General features: G+C 43.1%; 1 protein-coding gene across 1 annotated transcript in view; it reads left to right on the top strand.

The window, feature by feature from the left end:
* The window catches only part of INTS9 (integrator complex subunit 9), a 100,537-nt gene that overhangs the window by 48,023 nt on the left and 36,054 nt on the right, over window positions 1-16,460 (top strand). The window contains exon 6 of the mRNA XM_006774762.2: window positions 2,156-2,242. Within this exon, the coding sequence (XP_006774825.1) occupies window positions 2,156-2,242 (87 nt within the window). The remainder of the gene's footprint in view (window positions 1-2,155; window positions 2,243-16,460) is intronic.

Raw genomic sequence — 16,460 nt, 5'->3', positions numbered from 1 at the left:
CGACCCGGAGGACAGGCATGAATAGACTGCTCTCTAGATAAAACAGATGGTCCCTGGTCTCTCCCAGAGACTGATGCTGCCAGTAGTCTTCACTATCTTTTTTTTTTTTGAATCAAAACTGGAAGAAGGAGTTCCTGAGACAGGTCCTCTGTGCAGATGCTAATCAGGGAAGGTAACGTTTGATAAGATGCCACAAATATGCACTGTGAAGAGATTCAGGAGAAAGGAATAGCATATTTAAGAGAAGAAATTTTATTACTTTGTTTTCAAAATGTCCCCCCTTTTATGGATTAGTGCAGACCAAATGCAGACAGCGTGTAGAAAACAGGATAAGTCACTAGATGGGTAAGTTGTCTGGACTGTTAGGAGACTGAAACGCCGAACTCCAAGGAGTAAAACCTGAGGCCTCCTTTGACTCAGAACGCCCTCTTTTTCTGCCCCTCCCGAGCCTTCGTGGTTGCTGCAAGTAGCCATAGCATCAGTTAGGAGAAGAAAGTTACTCCAGGGAAAAGAATTGTGTTGAAGCAAACTAATAAGTGTGGTATAAGATGAAACTATCAAGACCAAAAGTATGGGTTCTAGTGTCTTGCAGAGTCCAACAAGATGGAGTTACTGGAAATAAAACAATATGTCCTTATTTTTGTGTTAAATCACATTACCTGCAGTGTGTATAGGAAAATGTAAGGGATCTGAGGAAGAGACATTATAGGACCATAAGACATGGGAGGTGATGGATCAGTTTCAGTGGGAGGATGAGGTGAAAACATTGGACTCCAGTCTGAAAAAGTTACAGCGGTTCTCCTGAAAGCTGTAACCAGAATGGTAATGATCCTGGTTCCAGATCTTAGATGCTGGGACTCACACTGCTCCTTCAAGTTTTAAGGAGGGGTGGTATTAGGAATAAATAAATGGAAAGGAAATGAAGATGCTCAGCATTCAAGTGTGAATACATTTGTGGTTGATTGGGACTGGATTGGAGTCAATATGGATCATCTCTCCTGGGTTATGCAAGGGGTTTCGTGCTGTTGAAAACCTGCTTCCAGCTTATTGGTCTTCCTGGAGTTATCCAGGATCTGACAGTTCTCTGTGCATGAACCCCTCAGAGCATGCGGACCATTGATCCCATCGAGGGGGTTATTTCTTACATCCCCTCCGCTGTGGTTCTGTGGTAATCCATCTCTCGATGTGCATAGCCTGTCTTTTGTAGGTTCTTGAGTTAGGTCTTTAGGATCAGTCTTTAGAGCAGGGGTGGGGAACCTTTTTTCTGCCAAGGGCCATTTGGATATTTATAGCATCATTCAAGGGCCATACAAAATGATCAATTTAAAAATTAGCCTGCTGTACTTGGTCAAACATTTCATTAGCTCACCCATAATGCCTTGGCAGGGCCAGACCAAATGATTTCTCAGGCCTTATATGGCCTGAGGGCTAGACATTCCCCACCCCTGCTTTAGAATATTCCATATGGAATGTTATTAATCCGTAAAACACACATGAAGAAAAACTTTACCAGTTTAAATTGGTCATTTAATATCATTTTATTTTATCTATTTTAAATATATTTTTATTGATTTTAGAGAGGAAGGGAGAGAGATAACATCCATGATGAGAGACAGTCAGCAATAGGCTGCCTCCTGCATGCCCCGACACTGGGGATCAAGCCCGCAATCCGGGAATCAAACCGTAGTCTCCTGGTTCATAGGTCAAAGCTCAACCACTGAGCCTCCTGGCCAGGCCATTTAATATCATTTTAAAAATCCTACCCGATACCTGCTGCCACAAATAGCAAGTACTTCACAATCTTTTAACTTTTTCTCCGTTTGTATTTTTAGTTACATAAAGGCAGCGATCTTAGAGTGAGAATTAAACCAGATGCCTGTCTATTTCAGTGTTTGGAGATGAAAACATGCCAGGCTTGTTTTAAAGGTGAACTAAATCATTCATATTCCAAATTCTTAACTTGGAAATTCAGTAAGAGGCTAGATTTGTATTCAACTTTATGTAAAATGGTGCCCACATTCATATGCAACAGAGGGAAAGATAATTGGGGAGGGAGAAAGCAGACAAGCCCATTTCTGTTGGATTCTGTGTTAGAGTGCGGTGTTTCCCTAGTTCTATGAATTTTCATCACTTTTTTTTGTTTGATTAAACTCAGGCTTCTCATGGAAGAGCTGGTGAATTTCATTGAAAGAGTGCCCAAGGCGCAGTCTGCCTCCTTGTGGAAGAACAAGGACATTCAGCGGTGAGCAGAAGGCCTGTGTGCCCCCCTTATGTACAGCCTTAGATTCTTTTCTCCCTGTTTATGAAAGGGTTATGTTTGATTCAACCAACATAATTTGAGAGGCAACCATGCCATGGGCAAGGTATTGTGTTGGGCCTGGGAGTTTTTAAAAACTAGTAAAACAATTATCTCTGTCTTTGAGGTATTCAGGAGTCGGTGGAAATCAGACAGCAGGTAGATTACAAGTGGGATGGATGCATTAGATCTGATGCTTGATCACAGTACTGTGGGCACTCAGAGAATGAACTCTGCTTAGGGAAGCTGAGGAGGACTTCTCAGAGGAAGAAAAGGACTTTTGCAGATGGAAAAGATTCAGGCACAGCATCCTAGGATATAGTGTATTCAGGGAACAGGGAGAAGTTCAGGGTGGATTAGAATGGGTAGCATAGAGAAGAGAGGATGAAACTAAAGAGGGAAGTTGAGGCAAGATAATGTGTCACATGAAACTTAATGTGTCACGTTTGAATATTATTGAGAGTGGGAAGTCCATCAGTGGAGGTTTATGAGGAAGAGAATGACATGATAAAGTATTTGTTCTGGGGAAGGTAACTCTAGCAGCATGGAGAGTGGATGGAAGTATACAGATGGGGGCAGGAGACCAAAAGGAAGACAGTGTCAGAAACCCAGGGGAGAGAACAGAGGCCTGAACTAAGGCAGTAGCAATGAACATGAAGGGTCTACTAGCCTAAAAGATATTTCTGCAATAGAATTGAAGAGAACTGGTAAGAATTGTGAAGAAGCTGAGATGTTGTAACTAGGAAGGTATGAGGAGCCCTGAGTGGAAGCCAAGGGGGACACCCAGGCTTGTCAGTGGTTTCAGATACTGCAGACGGATCAGCACGTGAGGTGGATGAGGCCCTTAGCTGTGGACATTTCAGAGAGGTTAGTTTCAGTGGCCCCTGGATCAGAAACCAGAAGATAAGAGGTGATCTAAGTAGAAAGATAATAGATGAGGCAAGGGGGCAGCTTGGTTCCACTTCAGTGCTCTCACACTTCATTGGCAGTGGAGGACACTAATCAGGCCTAACATACTACAGTGTCTCCAATCCTGCCCACTGCTGCCCTCACCTCCAGGCACCACAGTCACCCAGCCTCTGGGCCTGGCATCCAGAGTCAAGTCAGGGCTCGTCTGTGACTTCTCAAGTAGCAATGTTCCACAAACTCTGACCAACGCCCCTCTTTTCCATCTGACTTGCCACCGAGTTCTCTTTCCTTCTAGATCAGTGATTATTCACCATCTAGTAATCTAACATTAAGAAAGTCAAGAATACATGAATGTAGCTAAGAGAATGTGCTTTGTTTTTATACTAGTACTGTAACTATTTCAGAGTTTGAGCATGTAAATTTCCTCTATGCATTCCTTTATATGGATTATTTATTTTATTTAGTGTAGGTAGCCCTATTCTCAGTGTTTTATTTAATACATTTATTTTTTATTTTTTTCGATCCTCCCCCGAGGACATTTTCATTGATTTTAAAGAGAGGGAGAGAAGGAGAGAGAGAGAAAGAGATAAACAGAAACATAGATGTGAGAGAGAAACATGAACTGAACCCGCAACCCAGATATGTGCCCTTGCCAGGAATCAATCCCACAACCTTTTGGTGTATGGGACAATACTCCAGCCAACTGAGCCACACCGGCCAGGGCTAAATTTAATTTTTAACATTTTCATTTTACAGAAGAGAAAGCAGGCACAGAGAGGTTAAGTAACTTGTTCAAGATCACCCAGCTACTGAGCTACAGTAGGATTTGGATTCATACCCAGACAGTCAGGCTAGTGTGGTTCCAGAGTCTTTGCTCTTAACCACTGTGCTGGACCACCTCTTGAATACACACACATTTCTTCTCACATGTGTGTGAGACCCTGTTCATGTGAGGAAGGAGGAAGGATGTATATCTGCACATTCTCTCCTGTGTCTCACGGATCTTCTTCACACCTCTGTGTCCTCACTTGGGGATATGGTGTCTGTCTGGTTTGGGGTTAGGAAACGTTTTCTCTTACACGCACATGTCTGAGTCTTTACATGGTTACCTGCTTAATACAGAGACCCCTCCCCTCATTTTGCATCTTTATTCTCTGCTTCATTTCCTCCTGCCATTGCTGTATCTTCTACCCCTTTTCTTTCTCTCTCCCACGTGCTCCCTGAACCACATTGGACCCAGGTCTCTACATCCCTCCTTGGAAACCAGAGAACTTTGTTTCCTTTCCCCATGGAACATGTATGCCTTGGCTCCCCTTATTTCCTCCTTTTAAATTTATACCCTTTATAATATTCTGCTGCAAATAATTTTGGCACACCAGAAATGACGTTCAAAGGTCACTATTTCCTGACTCCCAAACCCTGGGCCAAGTCTTAGGAAGTTCCAAGTCCTTATTTTTCCTTTTCTTCTGTGACCTTGAGCAGAGTCCTTGGCAGTTTTCCTTTGCCTCCCATTTATAAAATACAAGATAACTGGCTTACAGAAGAAGTGCTATTGTATATTAGGGAGAGGTGAATTGAGCTTGAAGAAGCAGAAGGGTAGGGTGGGGCTGAAAGTTATTTTTTAAGAATCTTAGAAAATCTACCTTTTAAAAAAGTGCTAGTTGAAATAAAATCTTGAATTTGCTATTTCGCCACCTGGTGGGCAAAAGTCAGACTTGAAAACCAGCTGGGTTAAAGGAGCAGAAGGAATAACTTGTGCTTTTGGGGAAAACCATATTTCATTATTTCATATGTCATGACCATATTTCTGATCCTGGTCAAGTATTTTGTTTTCACTTTTGAGCATGAGATGAGCTATGCTTATTGATAGAGAAAGAGGAGAGTCTAATTATTGGAAAGAATATATTAAGGTGTTAGAAAGACAAACCAAGAAAGCTGCATCATCTTTTTTCTCCTGGGTAAACTCAGCATACATATCAGAAATGGCGGAAGAGTTTGAAAAGTTGTTTTGTAGTTGACATCAGACAAAAAAAAAAAATCCTTTTGAAATATCCACCTAGAATTTAACCTTGGCCAGAGTACAAAAAGTGCTTCATTTGGACAATATTTATGCTAAAGGATTTATGTCACTTTAGAATGTTTCTGTCACAAGCCTCTTGATCTCTAGGGCCCCAGAATACTATGGCGAATGATATTGAGAATCACTGCTTTTTGCTGTCTAGTACGTTGACATTTTCCCCAAGTTCTCTTCATTTGTTATTTCTTTTTTTTTCTTTAATTTCTGCACTTTCCTTATCTGATTCCTCTAAAGTGGGCATCACAAACTCAGGTGGTTCCAGGCATGGGGAAGAGAAGCATAGGAGTGAGGGGAGAGCCAGGAAGTGTGGATCAGGGACCTTACCACTCCAGGAGCACAGCTGACACACAGCTTCAGCCGATGGTGGCCACGTGGGAATATGAACCTGTCACTGACAAATCTTTTTTTTTTTTTCAAGAGAAACTCAAAATTTGGATGTTTTAAATGTCATTTTAAAAAATCTCTTGAAAATGTTGGCTCACACATTAAAATAAAATCCTGTACGATCCAGCTATAAACACCTCTGTGAATTCGATTTGAGATTTGAGCCCCCAGTTTTTTACTTCTGCTGAAACGTCATGCAGGCAATCTCTTGGTGAAGTGCCTTGAATTAATGCATTTTAGTAGCTTAAGTTGCTAATAAGACCATCAACTAAAGAAAACAATAAATTAAAATTTTTCTAACTCATTGGTCAAAAGAGTTTGACAAAGTCCCTTAAATCATTTCCCTTAAATCGTAGTTTGAATTAGCATTTGATTTAGTATTAGTATGTGTACCAAAAAAACTACTACTCTTGCTTTTTGGCAGCTGTCTGACTCCCTGCCTCAGGTGACACTTCTCCTGAGATTTATTTAGACGTTAACCATCCTTCTTCCTCATTTTGACGTTGCAGTTTAGTCTTCTTGAGAAAATGGAGTTTGAAGGGTAGGAAAAGGAGAATCCCCTGCAATATAATTTTTGAGTTTCTGATTTTCCCATACCCACTTCAGAGTTTAGATATTTTAATGGGAAAATTCAAAGCAAAATATTTCACTTAAGAAACTAACCCATCCTCTAGCATTTTTTTTTTGTTTCAGGCTGCCATTTTTTCGTATGAGACTAGAAATCTGCAATTATAATTCAGGTTATTGTCATAGTGCTCAAAGGCATTAAGGAATTATGCACTGATACATTCCAGGCTGAAATGTTTTGGCAATTTTCAGTACTCAGAGTTTAAAATGTGAGTTCATACCTTACAGAAGATATAAAAGAAAAAACAATCATATTCTAGTTGAAGTTCCTCGGCTCTGACACTTCTTTGGTATTTATAGAGGAATTTATCAGGTCTAACTCTCGTAGGAAGAACATTAAAGCTGTGGGCTTGGAGGTCAAATAGGCTGGTGTTTGAATTTCAGATCTGCTTCTTGGTAGCTTGCACAAGTTATTTCTTCTAAGCTCCGATTCCTCATTTATAAACGAGGAATAATATTAGCAACTTCAGAGGGTTGTTGGGGGGATTAAATGAGCAATATCAGTCAAGTCTTTCCCCACACCCCCCAATGGTAAGCACATAGAAGTACTCAGTAGACACCCTCATCCTTCTCACTTTTACTGATGCACTTGGCTCACGTAGCCTCCTATCAGTTACCAGGACACATCTGCCTTCCACAGACTAATTTTTTGTTAGATTTTGCCTTTCCTGATAAAAGCAAGGTAGGATAGTAGAAGGGAAACCATTCTCTCTTTCTCTCTCTCTTTTTTTTTAAATTTTTATTGAATTTATTGGGGTAACATTAGTTAATAAAATATAGGTCTCAAGTGTACAGTTCTATAATAAATCATCTTTATATTGTGTGGTCACCATTCAAAGTCTCTTAAACAATTTTCTAATTCTGTTGCCTCTAGTTATTTAGTACTGTCATTTAGATTCTGGGATTCAGTCTCCTTTTCTGTAAAATAAAAGAATTGAGTTAAATTATCTCTAAGCTCACGTATGTTACAGTTTTTAAAGATGTCCAAGGGAGAGGCTCCTTAAACAGATCCTCGTGGAGTGGCGGTACTTTGCTGGAGTCCTCACAGCGAGTTCTTCAGCATTGCAGTCCCAGAAACTTAATCATGCCATTTCGCTCAGAGTTGATTAGCCTCTGATTGAGGCTAAGCCAACTCCCAGGATATTGACTAACACACAGAAATTCCACGTAATCACATTACACTGAGACGTCTGCCTGGCTCCTGAATTAGAATGGTTCATCTCTCTAGGACACTCTGTTTTGGTCAGCAGGTCCACTTACGAGATCAAATTATAGATAAAGAGTTTTTTTCACGAGCACAGAATTAAAGCAGAGATAGTTTAGGTGCTCTCAGGAATTGTTTCTGTTATCCTGTGGTAGCCTAAGCAATTGCCTTTGTCCTTTTTAGAAATAAATTGATATAAAACAAAATTCCGGAGTTTTAATCTAGTTTTAGGTTACTATTAAATGCATGGTTTTTGAAACTCCACATTCAGTGAACTATCTAGATGTCACTCTGCTCACTCATCTCCACCCTACCCAACCCACGTGTGTGTCAAGCACAGTTTGCTGTAATGAGAGGAAACAACTTTTCTGCTGCTTATATTCTTTTGTATTTTGCTCTTATATTCATTTTGTTCGTTCGTTCATCAAAGTCTTAGAAAAAGCCCAGCCAATGTTTTATTTATAAGCTTCTAAGTGGTTCCAGTGGACTTTCACGTCTGCCCTTTTCACAAAAACTCATGCTCATGTGCTGCCTGTGCTTTGGGTGGGAGGACAGGTAGAGCTCTGGCCTGGTGTCAGAGCACTGGGAGGTCCTTTAGTAGGCACTCGAGTATGATAAGAACAAAACAAAACAAGGAAATCTTTTAGAAAGTACTTATGAAACATTTAGACTCTGAGAACTTGACTTTGATAAATTAGAAAGCCAGAAAAAAACCCAGAGCTTGTTTGCACTGTATTTCTTATCAGCCAATCATCCTAATGGCTTTGAATGGCTCTCTAAATGCCTCTGTGTGATAATGTCCGCAGGTGAGCATAAGGAGAGTTCTTGGGAAAGCTAAGGTACAGATGTTAAAGACAAGATGTTAGGAGATAGAAAGAAGTAATGACAAATGGACTAAGTAGCTCAAAAGAGTAAAAGGAGATGTTAGCAAAAGGAATTTATGGGTATAAAAATGGAATTCAGAGAACTTCAAACTTATTTGTTGATTAACTACCAAGTGCCTGGCATTATAATAAGTTCATAGAAAAATGTCCCCAAAAGTTTAAGACAGTCCCTGTACTCGAGTTTATCAAGGAAAGATTAGGTACCAAGTGGCAAGACTTAGGCTAGTCTTGGCAGGGTAAGTAGGTTTGAATGAGGACAGAGATTATTCTAAGACAGTGGTTCTCAACCTTCTGGCCCTTTAAATACAGTTCCTCGTGTTGTGACCCAACCATAAAATTATTTTCGTTGCTACTTCATCACTGTAATGTTGCTACTGTTATGAATCGTAATGTAAATATCTGATGTGCAGGATGGTCTTAGGCGACCCCTGTGAAAGGGTCGTTCGACCGCCAAAGGGGTCACGACCCACAGGTTGAGAAGAAGGGAGCAGTGTGGGTGAAAACATGGAAGAGTGGCTTAGTTAAAATAAAATCAGCCAGTGCACACCAGGCAGGAGAGAAAATAATGGAAAGATCACATTATGTAAAACAAGAATGAAACTTTGTACCTTTGAAAATGCCAACAATATATTTGACCGATTTCTAGTTTAAGTCTGTTGTCTAGCTGATAGAAAACTTACTCGAATTGTTTGTGAAAATATAGTCACCAAACCTATATGATAAAGGAAACCTTCTAGACATTTCCAAATAGAGAAATGACAAATAATTAGGTAGTTTTAGATCTGAAAGGTGTAGTGAGTATATAAGGTACCCAAAAGAACTGGAGAATAAAAGGGTGAGGGGGAATTAATATGTACTGAATATCATATATATTTATTTACACATCAATATCTATTTTACTACGCATTTGCTGTAGTGCTCAGAACAATTTGGGAGGGAAGTTTTTACCCTCATTTAGAAATATGGCGGGGAAAAAAGAGCTTAATTGCTCAATATTGCAACTAAAAGAAGCAAAAATCAAAATTAAATGAGATATGCACATCAGCCTTCTACAGAAGTTCTGTGCAGACAGTTTGTAAAGTCACTGAAGAGACCCCAAGAAAAGCTCACACTGAGGGGAAGGTAGTAAACACTGCCTCTGTCCTGCAGCAGACCTCAGGAAGCTTTCTGATTGGTTAATAACTGAGTCATCTGGCCCTGGATCTCCACCCGGCCAGTTATCTCAAGCTCCACTGGGAGGGATCCCTTCTCAGCCCACTCATGTGGTTGTTGGCAGGATTCGGTTCCTCAAGGACTTTGGGCCGAAGCCTTCCTCAGGCCCTTGCCAAGGGCTTCCCCTCTTGGCATCTCACAACGTGGCAGGTGGTTAAATCAAAGCCAATAGGCAAGAGGACCCAAGCTAACCTTAGAAGTGACAACCAGTGGCCTTTGTCATATTACTGCACTAGAAGCAAGCCACACTCGGGGAGGGGATCAACACAAGGGGCTGAATACGGGAGGTGGGATGCTCGGGAGCTGTGTCAGAAGCTGCCTGCCACAGAACCCTAAACTGAGCAGGTCAGCCGAGGCTCCGCTGGGACCTGCTTAGCCTTCCTCTTCTGGCTCACTGGTTGATTCCTCCCTGCTGTGGTCGCCACCTAGCCCACTGTCCTAGGGCTCACTTCCACCCAAACTTACTGGGGCATACAGATAGGACTCATTAGTATCGACTCACTGGTTCTTGCCTTTTCTGAGGTGTTAGTTACGAGAACAGGTACCGTATTTGCCGGCGTATAAGACGATTTTTTGGCCCTGAAAAATATGCCTCCAAGTGGGGGGTCGTCTTATACGCCAGGTACACTTCAGATAGACTGCCCATAGTGCTTGCCCCGTGCCATAGTGGCCTCCCGGTGCCCGCCCACTTCATTCCACATACCGTTCAGGCATCAGCAGCGCTGCTGGGTGTATGCTCGGCTGTTATGCGATTTTGCTGTTATGCGATTTTACCACACTCGCAAAATCGCACACAGCCGACCATACACCCAGTATGATAGCGCAAAATCGCGAATCGCGATACCATACTGGGTGTATGGTTGGCTGTGTGCGGTTTTGCGAGTGTGGTAAATTCGGGTTACCGTATATTTCTTTACATATGCATTGAAGATTCGCGATTTTGCGCTATCATGGTGCCTGTTAGAATGTTGAAGAGCTCGCACTTGCGCACTAGTGATTGCTAGGGACTTGCCCGGCACTTGCTCTCTACCTCTATTTGTTATCTTACTTCTATCATTGACAGTCCCTCTAGGTTGTGGGCTGCTTGCCTGTGTTCCTGAGAAGCATCTACGGTACCAGTCTATAGAGTGTGTTTTCTTTAGTGAATTACCGGTATGTTTACCGGTAATAAACTTGCACTGTTTTATGTATATGTTTGATTACATACAGCCTTGTGACAGTTTTCCTGCATGTCATAAGCATTTGAATATAAATTAAAATGTTAAAATCAAATCTGATATTGTTTTACCTTTTATTTGGTGTGTGGAAGGTGTGCGGAAGAGGGGGTAGTCTTATACGGCGAGTATATAACAAACTCTGTATTTTGAGTGGAAATGTTAGGGGGTCGTCTTATACGCCCAGTCGTCTTATACGCCGGCAAATACGGTATTTGTCTTTATGTTGGCACTATGCTCAGTGCGGAGGATGCAGAAATGGAAAAGATACTACTGTGTGAAAAATTCTATATAATAAAAGCTAATATGCAAATTGTCCCCTCATCCGGGAGTTCGACCAGGGGGAGGGCCCAGTTGGCCTACCGCCCACGGCCCCTACCCCCAGCCAGCCCCACCCTCAATCACCCCTCCACCGATCGGGGGCAGGGCTGGCTGGCCAACCACCTGCGGCCCCTCTCCCTGGCCAGCACGGCCTGATCAGCCCCAATTGGGGTGGGCCAGCTGGACCCCACCTGTGCATGAATTTGTGCACCAGGCCTCTAGTATGACATCCTATATAATAAAAGCCTAATATGCTGGCCAACCTCCCGCATCCCTCCCGGGCCCCAGTTGTGCACAGGTGGTGACCCTCGGCCTGGCCTGCGCCCTCTCACAATCTGGGACCCCTCAGGGGATGTCAGAGAGCCAGTTTTGGCCCAACGGTGGAACGACGGGTCGCTATGACGCACACTGACCACCAGTGGGCAGATGCTCAACGCAGGAGCTGTCCCTTGGTGGTCAGTGCGCTCCCACTGGGGAGCGCTGCTCAGCCAGAAGCCGGGCTCACAGCTGGCAAGCGCAACAGCGGTGGTGAGAACCTCTCTCACCTCCGCAGCAGTGCTAAGGATATCCGACTGACGGCTCCTGGACTTTGAGAGGGCAAAAGCTGGGCTGAAGGGACCCCCCTCCCCACTAGTGCATGAATTTCATGCACCAGGCCTCTAATAATGGGATAAGAAGATACCTTATTGTTTTTGTTATTGTGTTTAACAAGACGCTTCTCCTCCTTCCAACATTGCTTTACTAAACGGGTCATCAGAAACCATCATGACTATTTCTGTTTACACAAATGGTTTCTCCAGTTTCTCTGGAACGTAAGTTTATAATTTCTGTGCTGTTTCTCCTGAAGGGAGAAAATGATGGGAAAAGATCCAGGCTGAAATATGTGTGAATGTTCAGTCTTCCCTCTCCCCCTTACCCAAGGCTGGGATCATTTGCTAGCTTACTCTGGAGGCTGCATATCTGATTGTTCACCCTCCAGCAGAGAGTGGGAACATTAAAGGAACCAAATGCCTTACTTGGAGAATGTTTCAGACTTGAATCGGCTTAACTTTCACAGAACATTGTCCTAGATGGGAAGGGGAGAGGATGTTGGAAGGGCCGTCGAGGGAAGGAAGTAGAGCCCAGGTGTTAGTTTGGGTAATGGCAGTACTAGTTGTCAAGAGATGAGGGGGAAGGGCAGAGGAGAGAAAGCAGTCTAACCCTAGCCTTGTGTGTGGCTGTTTGGCTCAGCCTCTCAGAGAGGCGGCTCAGTTGCAGGGCCTTGGCAAAGCTGAAGGCAACGTACAACAAATGCAGTTGGGGTGAGGGATGCAATTTATTATGCTTCTCTAGCCCAGTGGTTCTCAACCTTCCTAATGCCGCGACCCTTGTGGTGACCCCCAATTTCATTGTTACAAATTGAACATAATTAAAGCATAGTGATTAATCACAAAAACAATATGTAATTATATATGTGTTTTCCGATGGTCTTAGGCGACCCCTGTGAAAGGGTGGTTCGATCCCCAAAGGGGTCGCGACCCACAGGTTGAGAACCGCTGCTCTAGCCACTCCCACAGCAGCCTTCCAGCTCTCGGATAAAGTTAAGGAGCCTTCTGCTCCAACTCAGCACAGTGTGAGAAGCCTTTATTTTTTATGAAGGGCAGCCCTAGGAGGCCCAAGCCATGAGGTTCTCTAATCCTGAGGAATTCACAGAAGTGCCTGGGCCACTCAAGTTCATAGTCATCGCTGCTCATCTGGGTAAATCACCTTGGGTTGAATTGTTGGAAGACACAGTGCACCTGGGCTGTGCTGGCTGTCTGTGCTGGGGAGGGTTGGAGACCATCTGTACTCAGTATCTATTCTCTGCCAGACACTTGACAACCCTGAAAGGAAGGTGATATTCTCCCTGTCCTACCAATGAGGAAACTGAGGCTCAGAGGTCAAGAGGTAACAGAGAGAAAGAGGTCTTCTTTTTTTTCCATGATGTCATAGTGCCTCTGAGAGAAACTTCCCTTCTTCAGCATGGGTGGCAGAGACACAGGGAAACCGAAGAGAAAGGGAAGCAGTGGCCTTGACCCCTGCCCACAGCTCGTCCAGCAGAGCTTCATTATCTCTTCCCTGTCCCTCGTATTTGGGCTATTTCCCAAAGAATAAAGATGTGCCCCTGGCCTACTCCAGTGTCCCAAGATGAAGAAAAAGTGGCAAGTGGTCTAGGCTTTAAAGCAGGAGTAGGGCAGCAGTAAGCATCGTCCACACAGAAGATGAAGAAGGCAACAGGAGAGGTTGCAGGCTCGAGGGAGCCTGGCACTGAGAGCGGCTTATAGCTCGGTAGCACCGACGCTTGAACAGCAGGGTTTGAATTGTGCAGGCCCACTTCTACATGGACTTTTTAAAATAAACTCGTACAGTATTGTAAATGTTTTTCCTTTCTGATTTTCTTATTAACATCTTTTTTAAAAAACATATGTTTTTATGGAATTCAGAGAAAGGGAGAGGCAGGGAGAGAGATAGAAACATCAGTGATGAGAGAATCACCCATCAGCTCCATCCTGCATGCCCCACACTAGAGATCAAGCCCTCAACCCAGGCATGTGCCCTAACCAGGAATCGAACAGTGACCTCCTGGTTCATGGGTCGATGCTCAACCACTGAGCCACACTGGCCAGGCTAACATCTTTTCTTTAGCTTACTTTATGATAAGAATACAGTATGTAATACATTTAACATACAAAATATGTTAATTGACTGTTGATGTTCTCGGTAAGGCTTGTGGACAATAGTAGGCCATTAGAAAGTTTTGGAGAAATCAAAGTTATATGTGGATTTTTGACTGTGCAGGGATCGGCACCCATCACTCCCATGATGTCCAAGGCTATTGGCTGAGGCAGGACCTAGATAAAGAAGGAATTTATAAAGCCATGCTAATGTTATCAGACAGGGACCGGCCTGGAGCGGGTGGGCTGTTGACTTTGTGCAGGAGAGGTTTCACCACACGAGTGCAGGTGATGTTGAGAGCACGTTTGTTAAAGCTGGGACAGCGAAACAAAGGCGAGACCAAGGGAAGCAGCAGCAGGAGGAGCCTAGGAGGCGCTCTGCTTTGACTCCCTAGAAACGTCGTAGGAAAGAAGTGAGTCAGGGTGAGGCTGCTGTGAGCTCCCTGGGATATGAAAATCTTTATTGAATAAATACTGTGAAACCTAAAGCAAGAGAACAGATAAGTAAAATAAGAAAATCTTCATTGACTCTTTATGTAGAAGGTATTTTGTTGCTGGAGTGACAGAAGTGAGTCAAGGTGGGGCTGCTTTTAGCTCACTGGAGAGTCAGAGAAAAAGGGGCCTGGGAGACAGGATCAGAGGGTTAGCCCTGAACAGGCTGCCACTGCCCACTGCTCCCCTGGTGGCAAGTCTTGTGGGGACCTTTAGAGTTTACGAAAAAGAAAGTAAAAAGTTCATGCCCGAGAAGGGGCATGGGTGTGCTCTAGAGCAGCGGTCGCCAACCTTTCAGACCTCACAGACCACCAGTGGTTTGCGGACCACCAGTTGGCGACCGCTGCTCTAGAGCAAACCTGCGCTGGTACCCTTTGTCTGGGAATCCAACCAGTGACCTCTTGGTACGTGGGTTGATGCTCAACCCCTGAGCCACACCAGCCAGGCCACAGCTCTTTTATTGCTTTGTATTGTTATAAATTTTTCTTAAACTTGAGCTCCTTGTGAGCAGAGGCCTTTATGTTGTGCCTGTTACATCCCTTACAGGGCTTAATGCTAAGACCGCAGTCAGGACTGAGTAAATCTTTATTGAATAAATACTGTGAAACCTAAAGCAAGAGGACAGATAAGTGAAATAAGAAAATCTTCATGTGACTCTTTATGTAGAAGGTATTTTGTTGCTGAAGAAACAGGTAAAGGGAATTGTAATAACATGATCTGTATGCAATTTTGGCTAAATCTCTAGTATGCAATTCATAGGCCATGTAACATTATTAGGATAATTTTTCCTTTCTGCACAACTTTTTATTTCTCCTTGAGTTACTAATTAACTTGTTTGCTTATTTGCTTCGTTTTCAATGTACTTATTACTAATTTATGTCCAACCTCTGCCTCACTTGTAGCAGTCTCTCCTCAATATGTTCAAACTCTGTTTTTTAACAATTTTATCTTAAGAAATCCTCTCGCAGAGTTTCCTCTCTTCCCCTGGTCTGATTGTAGCTGCTCTCCAGCCTGCTGCACAGCTTTCAGGTTAGGATGATCTTCACCACAATCCTGAAGGTTTCTGTGCCTCTTTCTTCTGCTAGAAGCTCCGTTTTCTAAGTCCTGCCCTTGCCCCTGCCCCTCCTCCTTCTCCTTTTCACCCTCATTTTGCTGAGCACATCCTCCAATAGCTTCCTGAGAAAGCATACTTGGGAGGTAAACTATCTGAGACCCTGCACGTTTAAAATGCCTTGTTCTACCCTCACACTCCGATAGAAATGATTAGATATAATTTTTTCCTAGAATTTTGAAAGCATTGCTCTATTCTTCTAGCTCCCAGAAATGCTATTGAAAAGTCCAATGCAATTGAGTGTAGATTTTTGGTATGTATCCTGTAGATTGCTCTGTGGAAACTTGTAGAATTTCTCTTCTCTAAGTTTATGATGTCTTGCTAAGGTATAGTTTTCATTCATGTGCTGAGTACCGAGTGGGTGGCAGGAACAGGGGTGGCCCATCTTCAACTTTATTTTCAGGCGTACCTACTGTTTTCAATTGCTGAGCTTTTTGTGGGTTCTGCAGTATAAATTGAGGCTTGAATTGAACTTTCCTGGGTCTGCTAAGACAGTTACCATTTGACTTACTTTTTACTTTCCAGAATGCTGTTGCTATTGTCTCTGTTTCTCTTTATCTTGAGGGTGTGCGCGTGCATGCGTGGGTGTCTGTGTGTGTCTGTATGTGTGTGTGAAGCCCTTTACTGTTAGTGCTCCAGGATATTTCAGGAGAGAGCAGAGCCAACACACGCATTCAGTTCATCAGAAGTCCCTTCATCTGTATTGTCCTGAGGCTCTCAGGGAAGTCACTTTTCAGGTCTGTTCTTGGTTATGTTAGAGCAAGTGATAAAATGTATTTCTAATGACCCGTTGTGTTTGTTTGTTTATTTTAATGGATGTTCCTGAGGCTGGTCTGAAAGATCACAAATCATGTTTTACTTTCCTCTTTTATGCCAAGCCTCATCTGCGTTTAACCAAGCCCATTTCTATTGCTTTGCCGGCCCATGAGTAAAGTTTATTTCATTTATCTTTTGTGAACATTTATCTTATGTGAGATGCCATATAGAAATGTTCTATAGTAAGATGTATGTGGTAAGCCCTAGAACAACCACTAAG

The sequence above is a fragment of the Myotis davidii genome, unplaced genomic scaffold (assembly GCF_000327345.1).
Source record: "Myotis davidii unplaced genomic scaffold, ASM32734v1 scaffold524, whole genome shotgun sequence".
Taxonomy (NCBI): Eukaryota; Metazoa; Chordata; class Mammalia; order Chiroptera; family Vespertilionidae; genus Myotis; species Myotis davidii.
The sequence above is the reverse complement of the archived record's forward strand: the minus strand, read 5'-3'. Positions and strand labels throughout refer to the sequence as shown.